This window comes from Camelus dromedarius, chromosome 9, assembly GCF_036321535.1.
Source record: "Camelus dromedarius isolate mCamDro1 chromosome 9, mCamDro1.pat, whole genome shotgun sequence".
In the NCBI taxonomy this organism is placed as follows: domain Eukaryota; kingdom Metazoa; phylum Chordata; class Mammalia; order Artiodactyla; family Camelidae; genus Camelus; species Camelus dromedarius.
In genome coordinates, this window is record NC_087444.1 from 74,850,688 (window position 1) to 74,861,828 (window position 11,141).

Here is an 11,141-nt window from a genome sequence, read left to right on the forward strand (position 1 = left end):
GTGTGACCACGCCCGGCCTCTCTGCCCACAGGACCCCCTCTTCGTGCTGGAGCACAGCCTGCCCATCGACACGCAGTACTACCTGGAGCAGCAGCTGGCCAAGCCGCTTCTGCGCATCTTCGAGCCCATCCTGGGCGAGGGCCGCGCCGAGGCCGTGCTGCTGCGTACGGGGTGGGGGCACCCCGGTGGGGAGGGGGCTGGTCCTCAGGTGTCGGGGGAGGGCGCCAGGCCCACTGCCTGCCCTCACCTACAGGTGGGGACCACACGCGCTGCAAGACAGTGCTCACGGGCAAGGTGGGCGGCCTCCTGGCCTTCGCCAAACGCCGAAACTGCTGCATCGGCTGCCGAGCTGTCCTCAGCCACCAGGGTGAGCGAGGTTCTCCCCAACCCAACCCCTAACCGGGCCTTCCTCCTGACCCTGCCATCACCCGAAGACCCCGGCACTGGGCCCTCAAGCTGGCATTGCTGCCCGGATAGGCCCCAGCCCTTGGGTTGGGGGCTCCTATCTGCAGGCACCCCCTTGAGGGTCCTGGGCCCCCCGCCCCGGGAGTTCCCCAGGGAGTTTTCTCCACACACTTGCTCCCTTGTTCTTTCATCTGTGGGGACTTTCAGGAGCCGGGATGGGCAGCGGGCGGGGAAGGGGCAGGGATGGGGTGGCCCAGGCCCTGGCTCAGCCCCAGCTCCCCCTTGCTGACCTGCGACCCACCCCCGCCCCATCCCAGGAGCCGTGTGCAAGTTCTGCCAGCCCCGGGAATCTGAGCTGTATCAGAAGGAGGTGAGTGAGGGGTCGGAGGAAGCGGGGAGGGACAGCTGTTGGGGGGAGCAGGGCGGCCCACTCAGCCCCGCCATCCCCAGGTGTCCCACCTGAACGCCCTGGAGGAGCGCTTCTCCCGCCTGTGGACCCAGTGCCAGCGCTGTCAGGGCAGCCTGCACGAGGACGTCATCTGCACCAGGTGGGCCCACCTGCTGGGGCCCCCAGCCTCACTCCGGCCGGACTGCCTAGGCACCTCCCTCCAAGCTCCCAAGGCCTGTGGATCAAAACCCTGGCTCCAGGGTGTTGGGCTCCAGCGCCCCACCCCACATCCCCTTCTGGCTGTGGGGGTCTTGCTGACTCTTGGTGTCCTGGCCAGTGCCCATCCCAGCCTTCCTGGGGGTGGGGGTGGGGGGTGCTGCTGAGTGGGGAGGGAATGGCCCCACTCCACACACACACACACACACACACACACACACAGAGGCAGGATCCTGGCCCCTTCCCCCAGGGCGGGGCCGGGCTTTCCCCAGGGAACAGGTGGGCGGGGCGGGTTCCCACGCCAGGTGCCAGGTGACAGGTGATATACGGCTGGTGGCCCAGCACCTCAGCGAGCACCCGCTGTTATCGGCTCCCCCGTGCCCACTGAGCAAACAGCCCGGCATGGGAGGGGGGTTGGGTGGGCAGCAAGCAGGGGCCAAAGTCCTGGGAATGGCCCCGACCTCACCGCTGGGCTGGGCCACGGGACTGTGGGGCGGCTCTGACCGCCCACCTCGCCCGCAGCCGGGACTGCCCCATCTTCTACATGCGCAAGAAGGTGCGGAAGGACCTGGAAGACCAGGAGCAGCTTCTGAGACGTTTCGGGCCCCCTGGTCCTGAGGCCTGGTGACCTCTGACCTCAGCTGACTTCCCACGAGGGCCTTGGGGAGGTGGGGATTGGTGGAGAATTTAATAAAGTTGAGATATTTTGTTACCAAGTGCTTTGTGGTCTCTGGGGGGATGTGGTCCACTAGTATAAGCCCTGGATCCCTTCACCCTCCCTGCAAGACCCCTGGGCTCCCGCCTCGGCCGCCAGCCCCATACAGCCCGGGCCTGCCTCAGTCTCCCCCCCCATCCCCGCCCCATGACCCCTCCTTCGAGGCCTTGAGTGAGCATCTAGCTCCTCTCCGCCCTCCAGGTGCTGACCTGTTTCCTCCAGGCCTGGGGCAGCCCCTGGCTCAGAGGCTCCCACTCCCCGGAACGACCAGGGGACCCCCCCTTCCGTGTCACACACCCACAATGTTTCCACCTCGGGGTCCTCACCAGCTTTGGGCCTGGGTTTTCCTCAGGGACCCCCGCCCAATCCACGTCCACTCGGAGAGCCTGACCCCACCTCCCAGCTGGCCTTGTGACACCTCCAGGGCTCAAGTCTGCTGTCCGTCTCCATGTGCCCCCCCAGCCCCCCAACCCACTCCTCTCCGGCTCCTGGGTCCAGAGCCCCACCTTCACTGACCACAGGACCCCTTGGCCCCTTTGTTAGTTTTTCAGGGTGCCCCCAAGTCCAGCTTCTCTCCCATCTCCACCCCTCAGCCCGGGGATCCCCAAATCCAGACAGCCCCTGGACCGACCCTCCCAACCACGTGACCAAGGGGTTGTGCAATCCAGCCCCCTCCCCGACCCCCTCCCTGAGGGGATTTTTGAGGAGGGCTGAGCTGAGCTCACAGCAGCAAGCACCCCTGCCCCCCCCAGGGGGCTGGGCCAAGGTATAAATAGGGGTGGTGGCTTCAGCCAGCCAGCAGCAAACCCAGCCCAGCACCACCATGCTCACGCTAGAGGCTGCACAGTAAGTAGGGGCCCCAAAAACCTGCACTCAGGACCCAAACCCCGTGCTATACCTTTGACCCCTCTACGGGGCCTCCCCCAGAGGCGGTGGTCTTGGCCCCACCCAGAGGGCAGGTGCCTGGAAAGGGAGGGGGCTCCACACTGTCTCTCCCCACTCTAGGATCTATTTTTTTCCTCTCCCACTTCAATTCCTTCCTCGTTCCCATCCCTGTCTTTCTTGGATCCCGAAGATCTCTTTCCCTTGGTACACCTGTTTCCCTCCCACCGGCTGTCCTCTTCCGAGGCGCCCTCCATCTCTGTATCTCTCCCTCCTTGTCTCCCTCTGAGTCTCCCTGCATCCCCTGACTTGCTCTCTGTGTCCACTCACTGTGCTTCCTGCCACATCTGTTCTGTTCTGGGCCTCTGTTCTCTGCCTCTGGCCCTCTCTGTCTCTGTCCCTTCCTGTCTCCTTCTGATTCTGTCTGTCTTCTCTCTCCATCTGTCACCCTATCTATCCCCCACCCCATCTATCTCTGGGGCTTAAAAAAATACTTCCAGCATCCCTGCATGAATGTCTCTATTCCTTTCTCCCTCCCCTCCTCACCTCTTCCCCTTCGCTGAATCTCTTCAGAGTTTTCCCATCTCTACCCAGACGTCTCTCCTTCTCTCTCCTCCTGTCCAAGATGGACCCATTTAACTGACTGGCTCACAGAGGCCCCCTGCCCCGCCCCCACCCGCCTTCAGGCACCCACATATCTCCTCTCCTGGGACTTTCTCTCCCTCACTTTCCCTGCCCCCGCCCAGCCTCTGTCTATGCAAATCCCAGGGGAGGGGGGAAACATTTGCCTGGCCCCTGCCCCCCACTTCCTGTCCGGGTGGGAGAGTGGGGGTGAGTGCGGTGGGGCTGGTCTCACACAGACACGCAGCAGGACGAGCTGCGGTGGTCACAGCTGCAGCTGCCTCTCCCCCATTCACCCCCCAACCGCTTGGAGTCTCAGGAGGCTGAAGACACCCGTGACATGCCCCTGTGTCTCTCCCCTTCCAGGCTCGATGGGCCACACTTCAGCTGTCTGGTGAGTGGGGTCCTGGGGGCCAGGGAGGGGTGGGGGTGGCCCATGGGGCCCATGACGATCTCCCTACCTCAGTTTCCCCGTTTGCTCATTTCTGTCCCTTTGTGTCTGACTTTTCCTCAGTATCTCCCACCCCTCCTGCCCCCCGAACCCAATCTTCCTCACAGACTTTTTCCTAATGTTTCTTACCTTCTCGCAGACTCTGGTCCACTTCCTTAAACGGGGAAGGGTGGGTCTTTATGTCTTTGACTTTGTGTCTCTTCCTCTGTCCATCTCACATTCAGGAAATCTCCTTATTCCTTCTTCCCTTCTCCGCTTGGCTTTGTATTTTCAAAAATTGAATTGGAACTATTTCAGACACACAGAACACTCTATCCCACACCCATGAACCCACAGCCCAGGCCAAGAAGTAAAACCTCACTCATGTGCTTGAAAGAACACCCTTGTGGGTGCCCCTACCCTGTACATCCCACCCTCCTTGAAGAGTTTGGCTTTTTTTTTTTTTTTGAATTGAGGTATGACTTACAAGTTGGGAAAGTGACAACTCTTGTGTACAGCTCAATGAGGTGCTACCTTATGCACACACCTGGGTAACTGCTCACCAGACCGCAACATAGAACATCGCCATCACGCCGGAAGAGTCCCTCACGTCCCTGCCCGATCAATACCCACCTCTGATATTTTCCACCACGGATTATGGCTGCCTGGTTTTGAACTTTATATTCGTTGAATCACACAGGGTGCCCCCCTTGGGGCCTGGCTTCCTTCACTCAACATCAAGTGTGTGTCAGGCGGTGGTCCTTTTTCCTTGCTGTATAGTATTCTGTCCTGGGACCACATCCCAGTTTGTGTGTCCATTCTCCTGTTCCTGGGCGCTTGGGCTGTGTCCTGTTTGGGGCTGTTAATCAAGCTGCTTGGACTGTTCTTGAACCCGGCTATTCGGTGGACATAATTCTCGTGGGTAAATACCTAGTAGTGAGATCACTGGTCTTAGACTGTAACTGCTAAAGCAACACGACTCTTGGGACGAATCGAAGAGATATGGAAGTGGATGCAAGGAGCCTTGAGACCTTCTTTGCCTCTGTTGCAAACACATCCCTGCCTCTCACCCTACACCCTGGCTTGGAGGCCTGCAAGGCTGGGGGAATTCTATGCCTTCGCCAGCTGCTATGTCCCGACTGTGTACTGGCGAGGAGCTGGGGTTCCCGGGAGTCTACAGTCTTGCTAGGAGGGGGCTGCTGTGTCCCTCTATGAGACCCTGGGTCTCCGTGTGTCTGTGTGTCTGCCTGTGTCTGTCTCTCATCCTCTGTGTGTATGTCTCTGGGTCTGTGTGTGTTTCCGCTGCGACGCCCAGTCTTGCAGCTTTGTGTCTCTGTGTGTCCCTCTTTGCCCCGCCTCTGGTGCCTAGTCTCTGTGTCTCTCTGTGCCTCTCTCATGCCGTCTCTCTGTCTCTGTCTCTGTGCTGTCTCTTTTAGTTCCTGTGTCTCTTCCTTTTCCTCTCCCAGCCTGGCAGAGTCTCCCTGCTGGTCCAGGGGGCGGTAGGGTCTCCCTGCAGCTTGGGGGAACCTCTCTTTTCCTCCTTCTCCCCCATTAGTACCCAGATGGAGTCTTCTACGACCTGGACAGCTGCAAGCACTCCAGTTACCCGGATTCAGAGGGGGCTCCCGGTGAGTGACCCTGGCCCAGACACTTCCCCACCTACCCCTTGGGCCCATTTCACAGATGGGGGTGCTGAGGCCCAGGGGAGGTTTTCACCTGGCACAGCAGACAAGGTAAGCCGAGGCCTCCAGACTTCCTCCCTTTCCCGCTCCTACCCACCCTCTTGCCATGCAAATCCTGGGGTCAGAGATTTGCACAGCCCACAATGGCCCCTCTGTGCCAGGGGCATCAAGGGGGAAGGGGCCGTGGCCAGACCTCCCAGCTTCTGAATCACTGCCCTTCCCCCAGACCTGTGGAGCTACGGCCTCAGTCCAGCTCTCCCTGCCGCTTCCTATGAAAACTTTGACCCGGCTGTGGCCACCTTCAGCCACCCCCAGGGTGTCCAGCTCTGTTACGGACCCTCAACCTACCCCCCTGGGGGGAACCTGGACCCGGCCCCCAGCCTGGAGGCCCCAGGGCCCGGCTTCCCAGCGTACCCCATGGAGGACTTCACCAGCCAGGTGAGGGGCGGGGAGACAGTGAAAATCCCCATCATTTGATTAAGGTTTACTAGGCGCCAGGCACTGCATCAAACCTTGCCCACACGTGAACATCCTCTGATGATCCTCAGAGGTTAAGCACCATATGACTCCATGGCACGAACCAACCACCAGAGGCCCAAACGTGGGCCAAGGGGCAGCGCCAATGGCCGTTGTTGGTGTTGGGCAGGTTTTCACAGAGGTGGCCTCAGGTGTCCCCTGGCCACGGCATGGAGATCAGAACCGAGGCTATGAGCAGAGCGGGGAGAGCCATGGTCAGGGACCAGGAAGGAGCCAAGGGACGAAAGCAGAGGGAGGGAGACCAGGGGGCCCCCCAGGACTACAGGCAACCCTGACCTTCCGCAGACCCTGGGCCCCCCAGCCTACACCCCATACCCCAGCCCCGTGCTGTCAGAGGAAGAGGACCTCTTGTTGGACAGTCCTGCCCTGGAGGTCTCGGACAGCGAGTCGGATGAGGCCCTCGTAGCTGGCCCCGAGGGGAGGGCATCTGAGGCAGGTATGTGGGGACTCCAACTGGAGATGGGGGTAGGGAGTGAAAGGAAACATGATCTCCCAAGCGTCTCCTATCTATCCTCCAGGGCTGAGGGCAGTTCCCAGATCTGCCTTCCACTGGCTGTGTTGCCTCAGGCAACTGCCTCTACCTCTCTGTGCTTTGGTCTATCTGTACAATGGGGATAACAGTAATAGTGTCTGTTATTGGTAGCTGGGAGGATTAGGGAGGACCATACGTGTAAAGGAGATAGCAGTGCTTGGCACAGAGTAAGCACTCAATAAATCTTCACCATCATTATGGACAATAGCAACAGAAATAATCACAGTCTCAACTCCCATCTAGTCAACTGCTTCTCCCTATGGGCCCGACATCCATTATTCGCAACCCCTGGAAGCTGGAATTATTAGTTACTTTTCTGTTCTGGGCCTCAGTTTCTCATCTGTAGAATGGGCATCCTTATCATCATCCCCATCTCATGAGGTTCTGATGAAGATTAAATGAGCTCATAATTGGGAGGGAGGATATAGCTCAGTGGTAGAATGCATGCTTAGCATGCACAAGGTCCTGGGTTGCATCCCTAGTATCTCCGTTAAATAATAAACAAACAAACAAACAAACCTAATTACCTCCCCAAACCAAAAAACAAAACAAAAAATTTTTAAAGAGCTCATAATTGTACAGTGCCTAGTGCAGCACCAGATATTAAGTGCTTCACAAAGATCTGTAACACACATACATATACATGCCTCACTTATAGCTGAGGAAATGCCAGTTGGAGAGGTTAAGTCACCACCCCAATGTCACACAGCAGGGAAATGACAGAGGTGGAGTTCTTGTATCCAATGCCCTGCTATGAACCCCCCACCCAGCTCTGTAGGGCCCTTGCTGTTAATAGGAGATTGGGAGTCAGACCCCTTGGCCTCTCCCCAGAGCTGAGAGTCTGCAAGGCTCAGAGCTGGAGAAATGGCCAGGCGGATTTACACCCACTCTAGATCTCTTTACCACCAGTCACCTCTCTTTCTCATAAGCCTTTGAGGAGCACAGCCAACCCGTTTCACAGATTCATCCATGGGCTCAACAGATAATGTGTTGGCCTCCGAGCAGACTCACAAGAGACACATCCTGAAAAAGAAAGCAGGGAAGCGGGAGGAGGTTCTGGGGTGACAGCTTTGGGGTGGGGAGCAACTTGCCCTGGATGGGAGGGTGGTGGCAGAGATAGCCCGCCTCCCTCACCTCCATTCCCTTGATGGGGGGACAGAGCCGGGGTGGTGGGGGTGCAGCAGGGCGGGGCGTAGGGGGCGGGGCCTGAAGGACACCTCCTCTAACGCGCCCCGCCCCCGCCCGCAGGGGCCCGCAAGAAGCTGCGCCTGTACCAGTTCCTGCTGGGGCTGCTGACGCGCGGAGACATGCGCGAGTGCGTGTGGTGGGTGGAGCCGGGCGCCGGGGTCTTCCAGTTCTCCTCCAAGCACAAGGAGCTCCTGGCGCGCCGCTGGGGCCAGCAGAAGGGCAACCGTAAGCGCATGACCTACCAGAAGCTGGCACGCGCCCTGCGCAACTACGCCAAGACCGGCGAGATCCGCAAGGTCAAGCGCAAGCTCACCTACCAGTTTGACAGTGCGCTGCTGCCCGCCGCCCGCCGGGCCTGAGCCCAGGGCGGCCTCTCGGGGGGCTCTCAGGCGCCCCCACACCCTAGGTCATAGGACCCGCGGATCCCCCACACTGGTGGCAGGGGCGGGGCGCTGTCATATTCCCGGGGCCCTGGTCAGGGCCCCTCTGGGACCCCTCCCCAGTCGTGTCTGGGGCCCCTTTGGGATTCCCTTTTCATGTCCAGGGTCCCCAAGACCTTCATGTCTTGGGTCAAAGGACCCACAGACTATACTCTGTGTCTGTGTGGAGTAGGGGGCAGGGTAGGGTGGCGTGAGCAGTGCTTCCAGAATCTCAAGAGCTTCCCTGGAATCTCCTTGTGATGTCTGCGATCCCGGGACCTCTCTGAGAGCCCTCAATCTCATCTAGTGGAGGGTGAGCCTGCAGATCACCACACCAGGAGTGGGGCTCAGCCAGCAACCCTAAGCCCTGTCCAGATCTCTCCGGGATCCCCTTCTCATGTCTGGGTCCCTCCTGTCAGATCTGAGATCTCCTAGTTATGTCTGGGTCCCTTTGGGAAACTTTACAAGTCTCTGTGCCCATCTGTTACTCTCTCGGTCTATCTGTCTCCCCCCAATCCCTTTGTCATCTTTGAGATCCCCTAATTCTCTGGAACCACCCTGCTATCACTGTTTTATGTCAGGAACTCTCCAATCACATCTAGGGTGCCTCCAGGATCCTTTTGCCATGACTGAAAACATCCTTGTCAGGTTTGCGGGGGTGGGGGGGGAACCTTGTCATGTTGGGCCAACTCTGGGGTGCTCTTGTTTGCCTGGGATCCTCCAGTCACATCTGGGATCCCCATCTGATATGCCTCTCTGGTGACCCCACCAACAGCCCTAAGTTCTCACGGGGACCCTCCCCTCCTGGAATGTCCTTCTCTGGGCCAGGGTGGGGATCGTTCTGGCCATTCAACTGATTTCTGGGGGATTCTGGCAGCCCTGGCCATGCCAGTTCTATCCAGAGACTGCACAGTCCAGCAATGGTGGGCCAGCTTTTCGGCTGGATCAGGGTGGTGGTCCCTCCTAATGGGGCTTCTGTCCTCTGATCTGTCCAAGTCCCCGCCACCCTGGCTGTCATACCCCAGCGACTTCTCTCCGGTGCCCCTTGGCCCCAACCATTTTCGTGTGAGCCCAGCCTGAGTTGAAGCCTAGATGAACTGTGGGAGCTCTGATTGGAACCCAAGGAGGAGTAGAGGGGTGTCAGAGGCAGTGGGCCAAGAAGCCAGAGTCCCAGGTCCTTGAACCTGGCTGGCTGGAGGATCTAGGGTGAAAGACTTGCTGCTTCTGGGCCAGTTTGAGGAAGAGGCGGAAGATCCTGAAAATCCCTCGCAGCCCTGTCCAGTCTTTGATACATCTCCTGAAATCCACCCATCTACCCGCTGATGGCCGGAAGGAAGACCAGGAAGGAGCATCAAGGACCCAGAGAGGGAAGAGGTCCTTGCAGGGGCACACAGGGGCCAGTAGTAGAGCCCACGCTGCTGTCAAGAGGACAGCAGCCCCGCCCGCCCCACCCCTGTGGCGGTGGAGGGGGAGGGGCGTGCCAGGGACAAAATGTCTTCCTGGGGGCCTCCTCTTGCAAATAAAGTACCTGCTGCAAAAACTCTCATCTTTACCCCAAGTGTAGAATAAAATAAAATACAACAAATCAAGGTAGACAGACCGCCTAGGCCCCTCTGTCAGGGGCCGCGATGCTGCCCATCCACCCGGGCCTGCCGGCCCGCAGAGACGCTGGATCAGCGAGGAGGACGATAAGCGAGTAGATGCAAGACGCAGTTAGAACCCAACCAGGCTGAGCCTTGAAGGCCGCGGTCAGGGCTTGAGATGCAGACCCTGGTGGTTCCATTCAGCTTTTGTCTCCCTCTTCTTGACGACTGGATTCCTTCCCTACCCTCTTCCTGTCCGTCTGGGTCTCTGTCCTCTTCTTTCTGGGTACAGCCCTCGGACAGACGGGGCGGAATGAGAAGCCCCAGGCAGCAGTGTAGCTCTCCCGGCTCCAGACGCTCCACTACCTCGCTGGGCCCGCCGGAGCTGCGTAGCAGTCTGCCTAGCAACCCGTGACGTCAAGGGGAAGCTGCCGCCGGGTTGGCTTGGAGCTCCCTGAAGGCAGGGAAGTTTCCGGCTCTTAGGGGGTTTTGGAAAAGGATGCGGCGTGGGGGTTGGCTACGGGCAGGAAGAAAACCGGGAGGAACTTGTCTTCACTCATACTGGGTCCCTCAACCGGAGTTACTTCCTCGCCCGTCCTCGGCCTTAACTCCAAGCCCCCTCTTCTCTCTCTCACACCCACCTCGCCCTTCTCCCCATAATACCTGATGTCCCCAGGACCCTCCGCCCTCAATCCCCTCCTTATCTCCCTCACCTTGCCTCACCCCGGCATCCAGCCGCCACCACCCCCATTCAGAAAGCCACAGGTCCCCCTGCCGGGAAGGGCGCCAACGTCCGGGCAGCCCTCCAGGGCCTTCCCGGCCTCCCACCCGCCCCCGAGGGGGCACCCGCCCCCGCCCCCTCCCCCGCGTCCGGTGCCCGCCGCGCCGGCTCCGGAAACCTTCGCGGGGAGTCGGCTGGGCGGGGACCCAGGAGGGGCCGCGGGCACTACGGGGTCCCAGGTGGCCCGGGCGCCAGGCTTTACGGTGCGCCCAAGCCCGAGGGTGGGACTGCGGAGTCCCCGATCCTCAGTGCCCTGTGGGCACAGAGACCTCCTCCCTCCCCCGCAGCCGTCCTGCCTACGCTGGGAAACCGGACCCTCCCTTCCGGCTCTGGTTTCCCGAAAACTCCTGACTTGCAGATACTAAGAATGGCTTTCTAGACCCTGTCTTCCCCCCGCCCCATCCCCACCCCTCATGCCGGAGTTCTGGCTCAGAGCCCTCACCCACTTCAGACCCCCGCCCCTTCCTGTCCCTCCTCCTGGGACCCAGGAGTCTAGATCCTCATCCTTCTCCTTTCTCTGGGAACCAAGAATCTGGACCCCAGGTCCCTTCTGCCCCCGTACCTAGGAGTCCAGTCCCCCAGGCACCCTGCCTCAGACCAGGGAGTCCCCACCTCCTAAGCATCCTCTCTCAGACCCAGGTGTCAGAACCCCAGCCCCCTCCTCCCTGGGGACCTGGCATTCAGCCATTTCTCTTCGTCCAGCTGTTATTTCTCGCCCTTTAGAACACACAGGCGGAATGTGGGGCGGCAGGGGAGGGTTGG

The 11,141-nt window shown here is 59.8% G+C and overlaps 2 protein-coding genes and 1 long non-coding RNA gene across 8 annotated transcripts in view; 2 read left to right on the plus strand and 1 right to left on the minus strand.

Moving 5' to 3' along the window:
* The window catches only part of POLD1 (DNA polymerase delta 1, catalytic subunit), a 24,383-nt gene extending 22,662 nt beyond the window's left edge, over positions 1 to 1,721 (plus strand). For 3 of the 5 annotated variants that reach the window (XM_064489681.1, XM_064489682.1, XM_064489683.1), the window contains 4 exons: positions 32 to 164; positions 254 to 367; positions 723 to 775; positions 856 to 1,721. In XM_064489681.1, coding sequence (XP_064345751.1) covers positions 32 to 164; positions 254 to 367; positions 723 to 775; positions 856 to 1,176 — 621 coding nt within the window. In that variant the 3' untranslated portion in view covers positions 1,177 to 1,721. Of the gene's footprint in view, positions 1 to 31; positions 368 to 722; positions 776 to 855 lie in introns of all 5 variants that reach the window. The other 2 variants (XM_031457050.2, XR_010382426.1) reach the window with 2 other exon arrangements.
* The window catches only part of LOC135322125 (uncharacterized), a 6,837-nt gene extending 3,585 nt beyond the window's left edge, over positions 1 to 3,252 (minus strand). Inside the window, exons 1-2 of the long non-coding RNA XR_010382452.1 lie at positions 3,153 to 3,252; positions 83 to 1,668 (exon numbers count right to left, since the gene is read on the minus strand). This is a non-coding gene — a long non-coding RNA (uncharacterized LOC135322125). The remainder of the gene's footprint in view (positions 1 to 82; positions 1,669 to 3,152) is intronic.
* SPIB (Spi-B transcription factor) lies at positions 2,461 to 9,555 on the plus strand. Of its 2 annotated transcripts, XM_010993147.3 has the most exons (6): positions 2,461 to 2,570; positions 3,594 to 3,621; positions 5,213 to 5,285; positions 5,566 to 5,777; positions 6,162 to 6,312; positions 7,657 to 9,555. In XM_010993147.3, the coding sequence occupies exons 1-6, from the start codon at positions 2,548 to 2,550 to the stop codon at positions 7,953 to 7,955; spliced, it is 786 nt and encodes a 261-aa protein (XP_010991449.1). In that variant the 5' UTR covers positions 2,461 to 2,547; the 3' UTR covers positions 7,956 to 9,555. The 2 variants fall into 2 exon arrangements, with proteins under 2 accessions (XP_010991449.1, XP_031313025.1); XM_031457165.2 differs by lacking the exon at positions 2,461 to 2,570 and having other exon boundaries at positions 3,430 to 3,621.
* The last annotated feature ends 1,586 nt before the right edge of the window (positions 9,556 to 11,141 follow it).